The 13,229-nt window shown below is 40.4% G+C and overlaps 1 protein-coding gene across 3 annotated transcripts in view; it reads right to left on the reverse strand.

The window, feature by feature from the left end:
• tmem132e (transmembrane protein 132E) overlaps positions 1–13,229 on the reverse strand; it is a 622,280-nt gene that overhangs the window by 36,701 nt on the left and 572,350 nt on the right. For all 3 annotated transcript variants that reach the window (XM_012868888.3, XM_036142774.1, XM_012868887.3), the window contains exon 7: positions 486–765. In XM_012868888.3, coding sequence (XP_012724342.2) covers positions 486–765 — 280 coding nt within the window. The remainder of the gene's footprint in view (positions 1–485; positions 766–13,229) is intronic.

Genomic DNA, 13,229 nt, shown 5'->3' on the forward strand with positions numbered 1-13,229 from the left:
CTGCTGTAGAAGAAAGGCCTGTTAGAGAACTTAAGCTCAAGTAGACTTGGGTTATGCAGCAGGGCAATGATCTGAAGCACAAAAGCAAGTCCGCCTCTGAATGGCCTAAAGGCCCTAATGTCGATGGTGTTCGAATGGCCTAGTCAAAGTCTGAACTTAAATCTTTTTAAGAGGCTAAATTAATGGCCTTAAAGGGGCCGTTCGGCAAGAAAACCCTCTGAAGTAGCTAAATCAACACAATTCTGAAAAGAAAATTTTTTGGATTTACTCAGAACTTTAATATTAAGATTAGTTTGATGATCTGAATCACTGAAGTGTGACAAAAAAGCTTAAACAGAAGAAACATAAACTGCATAAAGCACATTTAAATACCGAACAAGGCCTTGACCTAAGTCAGTTCCAGCCTGAGGGAGCTGAGCGTTTATTTGGTCCTGGGGAACCGTGGACCTGCATGGCACTCTTCACTCACGTATAAAGAGGCTTACCTTCAGCACGGTGGATCCCAGCTCCAGGCCCACGAGGATCGTCCTGTCCACCAGCTCCGCGATCTTCGGGTTGACCACCTTCAAGGAGTCTTGGACAAGGTCTGTGACATCCACCTGCCAGTCAGGCCCCAGCATGGTGATGACCTGGTCTGTGCCCTCCGTGGAAGTGGTGTGAAACTGGGTCAGCACTTTGACCATGGCCCGCTGGTACTGGAGGGCGCAGCCGCGATTCATCCGCCGGTCGTCCTCGTCCTCGTCTGCATCGCTGTCCCTGGTGCTCCTTGGACAGAAAAAAACAGAACATTTAATAGGAGAGATAAATCTGCTAAATATTTCAGTCCTCGTGAAATCCCACAGAAGTTGGTTGGTTTTGAGGGTCCAGAGTATGTCAGAAATTTACCCATCATAAAAATTGCACGTCATACAAGAACGTAGGACTGGAAGATATAGAAAAAAAAGCAATATTGGAAGGGGTGTACATAAGACTGACATTACACTGTGATAAACATGACATAACACCTGTTATGAACATAAATTACTCTTTATGTATGTTTAGGACTGTTGTCATTAATTGTCATTCGGTAAATTATGACACTATTAAAGCAAAGTTGACATTGTTTAACATGTCTTTGTTATGACAAGCCCTTAATTTAACCTAATCCCAAATCAAGCCCTAAATTTAACCAAATCGCAAATCAAGCACTTAATTTAACCTAATCGCAAATCAAGCCCTAAATTTAACCAAATCGCAAATCAAGCGCCTAATTTAACCTAATCCCAAATCAAGCCCTAAATTTAACCTAATCCTAAATCAAGCCCTTAATTTAACCTAATCCCAAATCAAGCCCTTAATTTAACCTAATCCCAAATCAAGCCCTTAATTTAACCTAATCCCAAATCAAGCCCTAAATTTAACCAAATCCCAAATCAAGCCCTTAATTTAACCTAATCCCAAATCAAGCCCTAAATTTAACCAAATCCCAAATCAAGCCCTTAACTTAACCTAATCCCAAATCAAGCCCTAAATTTAACCTAATCCCAAATCAAGCCCTAAATTTAACCAAATCCCAAATCAAGCCCTAAATTTAACCAAATCCCAAATCAAGCCCTAAATTTAACCAAATCCCAAATCAAGCCCTTAATTTAACCTAATCCCAAATCAAGCCCTAAATTTAACCAAATCCCAAATCAAGCCCTTAATTTAACCTAATCCCAAATCAAGCCCTAAATTTAACCAAATCCCAAATCAAGCCCTTAATTTAACCTAATCCCAACTCAAGCCCTAAATTTAATCTTGTCTCTGTTAATGTCAAGTTGTCATAACAAAGACATTTTAAACAATGTCAACTTTGCTTTAATAGTGTCATAATTTACCGAATGACAATTAATTACAACAGTCCTAAACATTCATAGAGTCATTTATGTTCATAACAGGTGTTTTGTCATGTTTATGACAGTGTAATGTCAGTCTTATGTACACCCTTTCAAATAAAGTGTAAGCTTGATCGATATCGATAATTATCAAAAAATTTCAGAACATGCATTTTAAGTGCAGCCCTGGCCACGTTATGCTGTTGCTTAGCGACATAATTTTAGATACAGAACACTGAATTCAAACTCGACATTTTATTCCACCAACTTTTCACCAACACTGCAAGTATGTAAAAGAAAAAAAGAACATGTGCCGTCTGAAATTGTTGAAGGGGGGTGGAGCCTGGTGACGGAGCCTTCCTGGGTCTGCATTGTGATTGATTGATAGGATGTAACGACTGTATTATTAACCTACATGATTGGCTCGAATGCAAAAGGAAGGAAAACTGTTCTATTGAACTTTTTATCGACCCTTTTTTTCCTGTTGATTGAAATATGTCTATCGATTAATATATATTGTTATTAAATTTTCATCCAGCTCTACAAGAACGCTAAAAGAGAAGAGAACCTCGATTTCCATCATATCTTATTCAGAACCAGAAATCTGCTGCGCAACATGAGCTTTGGTTTCTCCAGGGTCCTCCAGTAACAGCATAATTTGACATCATAATACTAAAAAGAATCTTGGCACCTCTCCGAACACATCCATCAACACTTGCCTTTCTTTTGGCGATGAAGAAAAACTCCTCCAAGGCAGCAGCAGAAAAAAAAAAAGAACCAAAACAGATGATCACCTGGAAGCAGGGTTCTGGATGGATGCCCGTTTTTAATCACAGGAGCCCTGGGCAGCGAGGTCAGGCGTGCCAGGTGCATCCCCCCACTGAGCGCAATCTGCTCGACATCAAGATGTATGAGCTACCCAACGTCCCTCAACAGGCTACACAATCTGCCAGGTCCGCCTCGAAAAGCGCCGCTTTCAAAAGACTCCCTTGAAAACAAAACGACTCTAAAGACCCTTTATGGATGTTCCGATGACACCGTTAAAATCAAGGTTCACACTTCGACAGTTCAGTACCCAAAGGTTTTGTTGTTAAATTCATTCTGGCAGGTTGTCCAATGCTAAGGAATAAGATTTAAACATCACTATAACAGAAGCAGAGACAGAAAGTCTTGTGTGCCCCAATCTATAAATATACCCTGTTGCGTCTCTGCATTTGGGGCCAGTGGGGCCACCAGATGTCGCTGTGGAGCTCTATGTTCAATAAGCATTGGGACAGGATCGTTCTTTATAGAGTAATATTGTAAAAAAAGACAGATTCCCTCACCAATTAAATTCTCTTATAAACATTTGTGTCTCTATATCTAAGTCTGTCAGAATACTAACAAGCTCTGTAGCTAAATCCTCTGGAGGAGCCTTGATATTGGGGCCAGCCCACCAACGTTTGTTTAAATCAACATCTGAAATCACAGTGAGCATGCTCAGTACGCTCTCAGTAGACAGATGTGGGGCACAAATCCTACGGCCCCAAGCTCTGATCGTCCAATCAAAATACTGGAAATAAACACGTTACGTTTACATTCTGCCAGATAGTGTGTGACCATCTAGGCAAGGCAGATTAATTTTTATAGCACATTTCATTCAATGCAAAGTGCTTCACATGATTAAAACTTTGGAAATTAAAACAGAATAAAGGCAAGTAAAAAAAAAACTGTTGGAATAAAATGTGGGAAAGTTTAAATGAAATAAAACAGGAAGATGGAAACTAAAAGCAAATATTAATCTAGTGTTGGTTGTCCTTAGTAAGAGTAAGAGTGAGCCTTTATTTGTAATTTATGTATAAAAATGAAAAAACATTTAGCTTATATAAACTGGATTTTCTAGTGTTTTGGTGTATGCTAATTTATCTGTTTAATTTAAAACTTATCAAAGTCAGGTTGTACATATACGTCACAAAAAATCAGTTGCTGCTAATAGGCGATGAGGTTTTTGTTTGTTTCAAAACTATCTTTATTGAAAGTTTAGAATATATACTCACGCACAAGCGCCATCTAACATAAAACAAGGTACATTACAAAGCAGGTTTTGGGTATTTGGGAGTTCTCAGATGCTAGGTGAATTTTACAAAATACAGCAGAAGGTTGTGGAACTTTATCAGGAAGGCATTTTTGTCCCAGATACCTGCAACAGATCAGGTCCTTGTTCTTAATGTAATTAATGAAACACTCCCAAATCCTTTCGAAGATGTCCAGTTTATCTTATAGTGTATATGTTATTATTATTATTTTTTTTTTACAGTGGTAAACATGTCGCCAACTCTTTTAGCCACTTTGTAATATTTGGTTTACTTATTTCCTTCCAAAATAGACTTGGCCTATAATATTCCCAAGTTTATAAAAATCTTTTTTAAAACATGAATTCTTTCAGGATATAATCCCAAAATGAAAAAAACTTAGGTTACAACTCTAATTTAACTGAGTTTCACTGTGTTTGTTTTTAAGTTTAACTATGTAAAGTGACCTTGAGTGTCAAGAAAGGTGCCTAAAAACAAAATTTATTACTATTATTATTATTATTATTATTATTATTATTATTATTGCTGCACTTTCTAAAAAGGCTGAAGGGGTGGAAACATCCCTTGAAGAAGCGTCCTAGAAAGGTCCTGAGTAATAGTTGCTCTAAGAGTTTGCTAACTTGACTCAGGTCAGTGAAAGTTTACCTTTCAGACTGTGCACCTGAAAACAGGGTGGATTTTTTTTTGTCCTCCTTTGGAAGGATATTGTCTGGTCTTGTTAGAATCTCTGATACAAGCACACAAAGCTGCAGCTTCAGTGCACATGGGTTGCTCATCCGATTACACTTCCCTTTTTTTTTTAGTTTTTTTTTTTTAGGGCATCTTGCTAGATAACGCAGCCAGTGAGCAATTCTGCTGCCACTGCGGGCCGGGAGACTCTGCCACGTCCAAAGGGTTCAGGGTGAGTCACTTTCTGAGGGTAAAGGAACGCTGGATGGAGAGAAAGCAACAGGCAGGATGAGTAAAGAGGAGCCAGACTGACAGGAGTGAGCAATGGGAGGACTGAAAAAAGCCCAATAACTGCCTTTGTTATTACAGAAGATTACCCTGATGATGAGCTCCTGAAGTTAGTTTGGGTCAGCAAGCAATCGACTGGATTATCTTTGTATATTTCAAATGTTCTTTAGTTAATGTTATTTCTGAGTGTCATCTAATTTACCTTTGCAGCCAAATGACGATGACTGTAAATAAACAAGACCGAGGGCAGCCTAAGCGGCGTGTAACATTTGTTCCGTGCTATTGTTAGCTCTGGGGTTAAACACAATGCTGTCAGTGTCTGACCTGCATATTCATGCAGAGAGTAGCTAATGCCGTACCTCGGTAGGCTTTGTTCTAAACACGTGTCCTTCAAGTTCAAGTCTCAAGAGTTAAAGTCGTTACTCTAAAATCTTACTCTTTTAAAGTAAGTTTTTTCATGCAGATGTATCAGTGTTGGTTATAAGTAGTGTTGCACCGATACCAATACCAGTATTGGTACGGGGCCCCGATCCAGCACTAAAATGGTGGTATCGGTATCAGCGAGTACCAACAAATAGGCACCGATACCATTTTGATGTTTGTATGTCACTTGAACGCAGCCTTCTCTCTCCCGACTAGTGTTATACATGTTATATAAGTTTTGGCATTTGAGAGCCAAAACTTAGGGTTTAAAAGAGATTTTTCAATTATTAATTTAATTTTACTGTCTTACTGTTGCACTACTATCATACATGTTATAATTTCACGAATGTTGCACTATTTTGGCCTTTGAGAGCCAAAAGTTTATTCAGCTATTGTCACCCATGCCAATAAAAAGTTCTACTACCCTAAGTAGTATGCAGTTCTTCATCTATACACACACACATCAATTTCAAACAGATGGTATCGGCCAATACTGCACAGCCAGGTATCGGGGCCAAAGAATGGCATCGATGCAACACTAGTAATAAGAGCTGTGTTTTACCACAGTTAGAGTGAGAATATGGTATAATTGTAGTCCTAGAACATATGCCATCCACCGGTCGTCTAGAATTTCTCCCTGACTGGGATGCAGGTTCAGTAGAGATCTAAAGCCCGTTTCCCCAGACTTCCCTCTCCCTGGGGACCACCAACAGCTCAAACAGGTGGGACTTTGAGGTGTTCCCAAACCAGCCGTGAGGTATAACCTCACCAGGGAGTAATCATTTACCCTAAACCCGCAGAATCCAAGACGGGGCTCTGTTGTACTCTGCTTGTTTTTGTGTGTTGTCTCTGCTCTCTGACACAATTCTGTGGTCATTTTCACTAGAGACGACCTTCGAAACACAAGACAGTCCTCTCTATGCGTGCCTTATTCATGTTTCATCTACCCCAACTCTAGGCTAGGCGAGGCAAGGCAAATTTATTTGTATAGCACAATTCAGTACAGAGACAATACAAAGTGCTTTACATGATTAAAATATAGGAAAATAAAACAGAATAAAAGCAAGTAGGAATAAAATGTAGAAACAAAATAGAACATTAAAAACAGTTGGACTAAAAAAGTTGAACTAATGATGTGTCAGTAGAACTGTTTAACTAGAACAGTCGAAGGCAATCCTAAACAAATGTGTTTTTAATCTTGATTTAAAGGAACTCAGACTTTCCGCACTTTTACAGTTTTCCGGAAGTTTGGTCCAGATCGGTGGAGCGTAAACTCTACTGAGATTATGGTTGCCGTCGTAGAAGCTCTCTACGGGATTTACCGGAGACGCAGACGAGGTGAACGGCCGGGCACGGGTACCACAAACAGCGATGGAGGCGAGTGACATGGGCCCCATGTTCACTCCAAAAACTAAACTATAAAATAAGTCACAATTTCTTTAAATTAGTGTATTTGTCCTTGATTTGAGCAGGTAAATAAGATGATTTGCCAATAGAATAAGATTTTTGCACTTAAAATAAGAACAACTCATTTCCATCATCTTATTTCAAGTGCAGTATATCTAATTGTCTTATTTAAGGGGTCAAAATACTCATTCCATTGGCAGATCATCTTATTTACCTGCTCAAATCAAGGACAAATACACTAATTTCAAGAAAATGTGTTCCTTTTTTGCAGTGTTGGTGACCCATGACCTAGAGGGACACCAGTGAAAGCCTCAACCAGATCCTTTTTTGAGCTCAAGAGCCTCAGACATAAAGGTGATACCCTTCATCCCAGCTGCTAATAAGTGATTAAACAAGTCCCCTTTACCAGAAACCTTACCTTCTATAAATGCGTTCTGAAGTTCTGTACATGAAACGTGACCGGGGACAAAGGGAAACCCTGGCAGAGCAACAGTTTTACTGCGCACAAAGTCTCAGTTTGGCAGGTTCTTTAGATCATGATGGAGCTTTTATGCACACATATTAAAATAAAAAGCTACCATTGCTAGTTTAGCAGAAGTCGTGACAAAACCAGCTACGGCTAATACGTGTTGCGGTGCGGCTCTTTGAAAATCAAATTTGAAGTTTGAACGACGACGGTGTCATCGATGAGTGCTGAAAGAGTCTCGTCATTAGAACAAACTGAATAAAATGCAATGGTATTTTTCCACGGGAGGGATCTGTAACCTCTTTGCTATTTTTCTTTTCTTATCTGAGCCCTAGGGCCAAACAAGCAGAACCAGGAAGCATTCAGCACTGTACAGACGGTATCTAAGATACTTTATTTTTGCACATGATTACCGCATGCTCGTTATCCAAAGTGCACAGAGCGCTGACGTCTTCCAGCCTCTTTTCTGTTATCCGGGATTTTACGGGTAGTTGCTTGTTTTGCTTCAATTAGATGCTTTGCCTCAGGTAGAAAGCGGCAATGCTTCCTCTGACAAAATGAAGCTTTCAAGTGCAAATTGAGCTACAAGACTGCCATGCGTGTGTCATACTTATCCTAACCTATTTCAAATAACAAGGCCAAGATGCAGGCACGGCTTGGCAGTGTGCAGAGAACACAGAAAGCTTTTTCGGGATGAATCCGTGTTGCACTTCCAGAGACAAAAGATTGCTGGACTACAGTAACAGGAAGTGTTTCATGGTTTTATTCTACAAAGAAATGTGTAAAACATGAAAAAGGTGGTCGCCTGCACTTATTCTTGTTTTATATGGTTTTGGGAGTGCATAAGATTACATGCAGTTGTTTTCTAATAGAACTTTTCATAATCTAGAGGTGAGAAAACCAAATAATAGGTACATTCAGATGTGAGGAAACGGGCCCAGTGTGAGGGGGAGACTCTTTCGGTCAGAATGCAGTCCTAGGTTAAGGATCCTTAGTTTATTAAAATATTTCAGGTTTCTTCTCTCAAATAGAGCTGCCAGAAACACTCCTCTGCATATGTATAAGAGAAACGTTAACACTCACACGGGTGGCTACCATCGTTACAGCCGGGGAACAGCAACACGCACCAATTCCATTTCTACACGGCCTGAATGCAAACGGCATGTTTACGGCGCAGCCAGACAAAACTAGTAACTATAAATGTGCGTAGGTGCTTGGAAAACATACTGGATAGCAACAATTTAACAAAAAAAATCTCCAGGGAGCATTAATGTGTGATCTTTAAACTTATTCTGACATCGTTAATCTCTCAAAAACTATTTGTGGAGAAAAATAATCAAAAGCGTTTTGAGTAGAAGATCAATCCTCCGTTTTGATTCATTGCTTGACAATTGTGTCATTTTCACACTCGGCTTTTCTACTGTCTGGTCAGCAGGGGGATCAGGTAACAGTTCCTGGTGCACACAACCTCTTTTTCTCAATCATACATCCTAGGATAAACTGACCAAGCATGCTAATCCTAATACAACCATCAGGTTAAATCCTACATTTTTTAACTGAGTATAATTTTAAACCTACCATAAAAAGGTTCACTTTAAATTTGTTATACAGTGTGATAAAAGTGGACGTTCTACTCTATGCAACCATAAAAAGACCAAAATGCACTGGGGCCTGAGCGGACCAAGCATGCTACTCCCAATTTTGGCATTAAAGCTAACATTTCAGGTACTTATTGCAGTTAAGTAAACATTTTTACCCACCATTTAAAGGTTACACTAGTTTTATCACATATTACAGTAAATATAGTCTATATAGGTCGTCACTATATCACTTAAAACAGAGCAAAATGCAAAATGCTCACGGCCTTCCCTGCATCCAGGACTTGTACAGATCTAGTAGCTAACATCTCTGCAGACCCCAGACTGTACAGATGTTAGTGGTTTACCATCAAGTCGGTGCTACAGGACACTATTTTAAAAAAAACCCAGCTACCACAGGGACAGGGTCTTCTCCCAGGTTATTTACACGGGACTTCCCAGTTAATGTGGGACAGTTGGCAACGCTAATGTATCCGGTTAGCTTAGCCAGCAGCTAGGTTAGCGGTTAGCCATTCATTGTAGCTCTGCTACTCTCACCGTAGACTTTAAACATGGCTGAGAGTCGCAAGAAGTGAACTGCGTGAGAAGAAGAGGAAGGCCTCAGTAGAAAGAAATAAGACCAGAGTGGATTTAGGAGATTTTTTCACGTGATCCCCTGAAGTGCGGTAGAGCAGGTAAGACGGACTGCGTTTCCCCAAGTCTCTTTTTGACTTGGGGAAACTTCCGGAAAAATCGGCAACCCCAGCTTTAAGCTGTGTGGTAAAGAAAAAAGGATCTGAAACTTTTCAAGTGAACTTTTCTCTACCAAAGAGGTGGGCTGGATGGTTCTGGAAATTTCTCTGCTTTTCTAGTCTGTTTTGCTCCTGCACACTTCTCTGCAGGTCATTTAATGTGCATAAAACTTCCTCACTGCCTTCCTGACAGCAGTAAACAAGGGACCCCTTGTGAGCCATTTTTTTTTGTGTTGGTTGCTGTGATTGCCACACAGCTAAACCAGAGGATTTCCTCTCACCACGGGTGAAGCATTTCTCTCCTGCACGCGGTTATTTGATTTTACTGCCAACATTGTACCCTTTACCTTTCTGTGGGTTTCTCTGCCACATAAAGAAACTGCACACAAAGGCTGCCTGTCACTTTTGATGCCACACACCGACTCTGAAGCTGTTGATGCCGACTAGAATGGCCTTCCCACAGGAATCTCCATGTTTTCAGTGATTTTCTGTCGGCGATGTTGGACACGTCCTTTCATGTAGCTCTCTGTGTTTTGTTTTTCCGTTGCCTGATGCAGCAGGTACCAACTTGTTACTATATATAAAGGTGAATTGGGTGATGTTTTTACACCGGGGTTTGATTGGGGGAAATACCCAAAAGGTGAGAGCTGAACTAATGTTTACTTTATTTCTATAACAAGTTTAAGCAGCAAGACCATGATAAAAACACACAAAAAAATACATTGCATTGACATGATAGTGAAAGTTGGGCTACAGACTAAAATTGATGACGTTTCAGGTAATAGTTTGAATAGAAGAGTCAAAGGCAGCTCTAAAAAAAGGGGGTTTTAACCTTAATTTAAAGGTTGAAGCTTTTTTGCAGTTTTCTTGGAGCTGGTTCCAGATTAGTGTAGCATAAAAACTGAATCCTATTTTATCTGTTTGGTTCTGATTCTAGGGATGCGGAGCAGAACACCTGAACGGTCTGTAAAGGTAATATGACGACAGCTGTTGATGGTGGCAAACAAGACATAAAAAATGTTTTTGCTGAGCATTTGCTAGGAGAGCTGCAGCTTGGGAAGACACGTCGCTCAACTGGAAGCTAATTAATTCCTGCATGTGTTTGCATTTCTTGATTGATTGATCCGTTGTGTGAGCTTTGTTTTGAACACACACCCAGAACTGATTTCAATGTAATGTTCTTATTCTATGACTCCCTGTTATTACAAGCAGCAGAAAATGCTCAGGTACATGGAGCTTTCTCAACTTACTAACGGTCAGACATTTGTTCGCCAGAGCACCATCGTTTGTGGGCTTTTGTTACTTGCTGTGAAAATGTCTGTGTTTTAAAAAGCTGTAAGGTCTCCCAGTGCCTCCCAGAAGGTGAAGCTTGACAGGTTAATTATTCATGCTGAATGCAGAGGCATCATGTCGTGTCATAAAATACAGTTAACAGTTAACAGCAGCTAAGGAGCTAAACCTACCAACTATGTCTGTCAATCAGCTTTGAGTTGACCTAATTTTAACTGCACAGGAACTCGTTTGGCCTAAGTCTACTTGGTTACTACCCACTTCATTATAGGCACGCCTTACTACTACTGGGTTGGACTCCATTGCGCCTTTGGAACAGCATTGTTTTATTAATTTTTTGTGGCACAGAAGATGTGCAAACGGACATTGTCAGCAGCAATGTTCAGGAAGGTTGGAGTGTCCAGACGATATCAAGTTGGTACTAAGATACCAAAAGTGTGCCAGAAACATCCCCCATACCATTAGCCCACCACCATCAGTCTGGCCTGCTGATGAATCCATGCTTTTTTCTTCTTAGCTCTACATTCTGACCTAAACATGTGAAAGTGGCAGCTGAAATCGAGACTCATCTGATCAGGCGGCGTTCACCTAATCTGACTAGGCTTTTAGATTCTATAATGATTACAGCTGGTGCAAGATGCTGCTGCACGACTTTTAACTGGTACAGGTAGACGAGTAACCTGACCCTAGCCAGATTGATATCGCTCCGCCTAGCTTCACTCACATCCATCTGGGACATCGCCCATAGAGAGTGATTTCTCCAACCAATTTTATTGTCCAGCCAATCAGGACGCAGGGCTGGAGTTTCATAGATGTGACGTAGTGGAGAAGCGACCGTGAGACTGTTTTGATTCAGACAACAATGGCGGCTCGCATCGAGGAAGCAAGCGTTAACATTGATGCTGCTATTTCTTCCGTGTTGTCCAATCTACCTAATATTCTTTCATTAAAAAAACATCAGAGAACGTCTCTGAAGGCTTTTGTTGGTGGAAACGATGTTTTCGCTCTTCTCCCGACCGGATTTGGCTAGTTTTGTTTTCCGGGGCGTGCCCGTGGCGGAGCGGCTAGCGCGAACCATGTTAGGAGGCCTTTAGTCCTCAACGCGGTCGGCCTGGGATTGACTCCGACCCGCGGCGCTTTGCCGCCTGTCTTCCCCCCTCTTCCTGTCAGCTCACTGTCAATAAAACGCGTGCCACTAGAGCCGCAAACACACAAAAAAAAAAAAATAAAAAAAAAGTTTTGTTTTTTCCTGCGTCGCTCTCATCAGCGTCACGGGTTAGCTTCGGTGTGAGTGGTTGAAATAGCACGTCGATAAAGATGACAGACAAGTGGCTTATCCAATCATATGCAAGGATTTTTTATAAGGCCCAGCCTTCAATAAAGGCAATTCCTATGGAGAGGTCCCAGATGGATGTGAGTGGAGCTAGGCGGAGCAAATTACATCTGGCTAGGGTCAGGTTAGTAGACGAGAGCACATAACCCCGATTTTGGCGTCCCTTCACTGGCTTCCTATTCAGTTTCGAAAAAAATTATTTTGTTTGTTTTTAAGTCTTTGAATGGTCTTAGCCCTTGTGATTTGCCTGAACTGTTGCACCTTTGTATGCCATCATGGGCTCTTAGATCATCTCACCAGATGATTTTAGCAGTTCCAAAAGCTTTGTATAAATCCCGAGGAGACAGAACCTTTGCAGCTCTGGCTCCTAAATTGTGGAATGAGCTGCTGCTGATGGTCAGGAAGGCCCCATCTCTTTCTGTTTTTACAACGCATTATTTGTCATTGGCTTCCAATTTTGCTATATTTCAATCACGTAAAGCACTTTGCATTGTCTTTGTACTGAATTGTGCTATATAAATAAATTTGCCTTGCCTTGCCTTCCAACTCAGAGTAGGAGTTAATATTTGTGTCTTAATATTGCACTTCTTCCTTGTATTTGTTGTGTTTTTGATTTCTTTTGCACATTTGTTTTACTGTTTTATTGTTGTTTTTGTATTTGTACAGCACTTTGGTCAGCTGATGTGTTGCATTTTAAGTGCTTTAGAAATAAATATGGTATGGGTAAAAAGCCCTAAACTTTCTAGGTGACGAAATACCTTTTTTGAGTGTCTTCTCATGTGACCTACCTACTCAGGACTCGACAAAGTGAGAAAGCATTTAGTTTCTATGCTCCTCAGCTATGGAAGAAACTGGCTAAAAACCTGAGATGTGCAGAAACATTTAGGTTTACAGAAGCTTTTGAGAAAAGACTCTAACTGTATAAAATGTTCTTTTTTCTTTTATGCTTTGAAAATCTGGTATTGGAACATTTTTTATGTTTATTATTTATTCTCTACCCATCTTTCTTTTCATGTCCTGTGAAGCACCTTGGATTGCCTTGTGTATAAATGGTCCATTATAAATAAATCTGCCTTGGCGGTGGTTGTCGTGTCTG

This window comes from Fundulus heteroclitus, chromosome 11 (assembly GCF_011125445.2).
Source record: "Fundulus heteroclitus isolate FHET01 chromosome 11, MU-UCD_Fhet_4.1, whole genome shotgun sequence".
In the NCBI taxonomy this organism is placed as follows: domain Eukaryota; kingdom Metazoa; phylum Chordata; class Actinopteri; order Cyprinodontiformes; family Fundulidae; genus Fundulus; species Fundulus heteroclitus.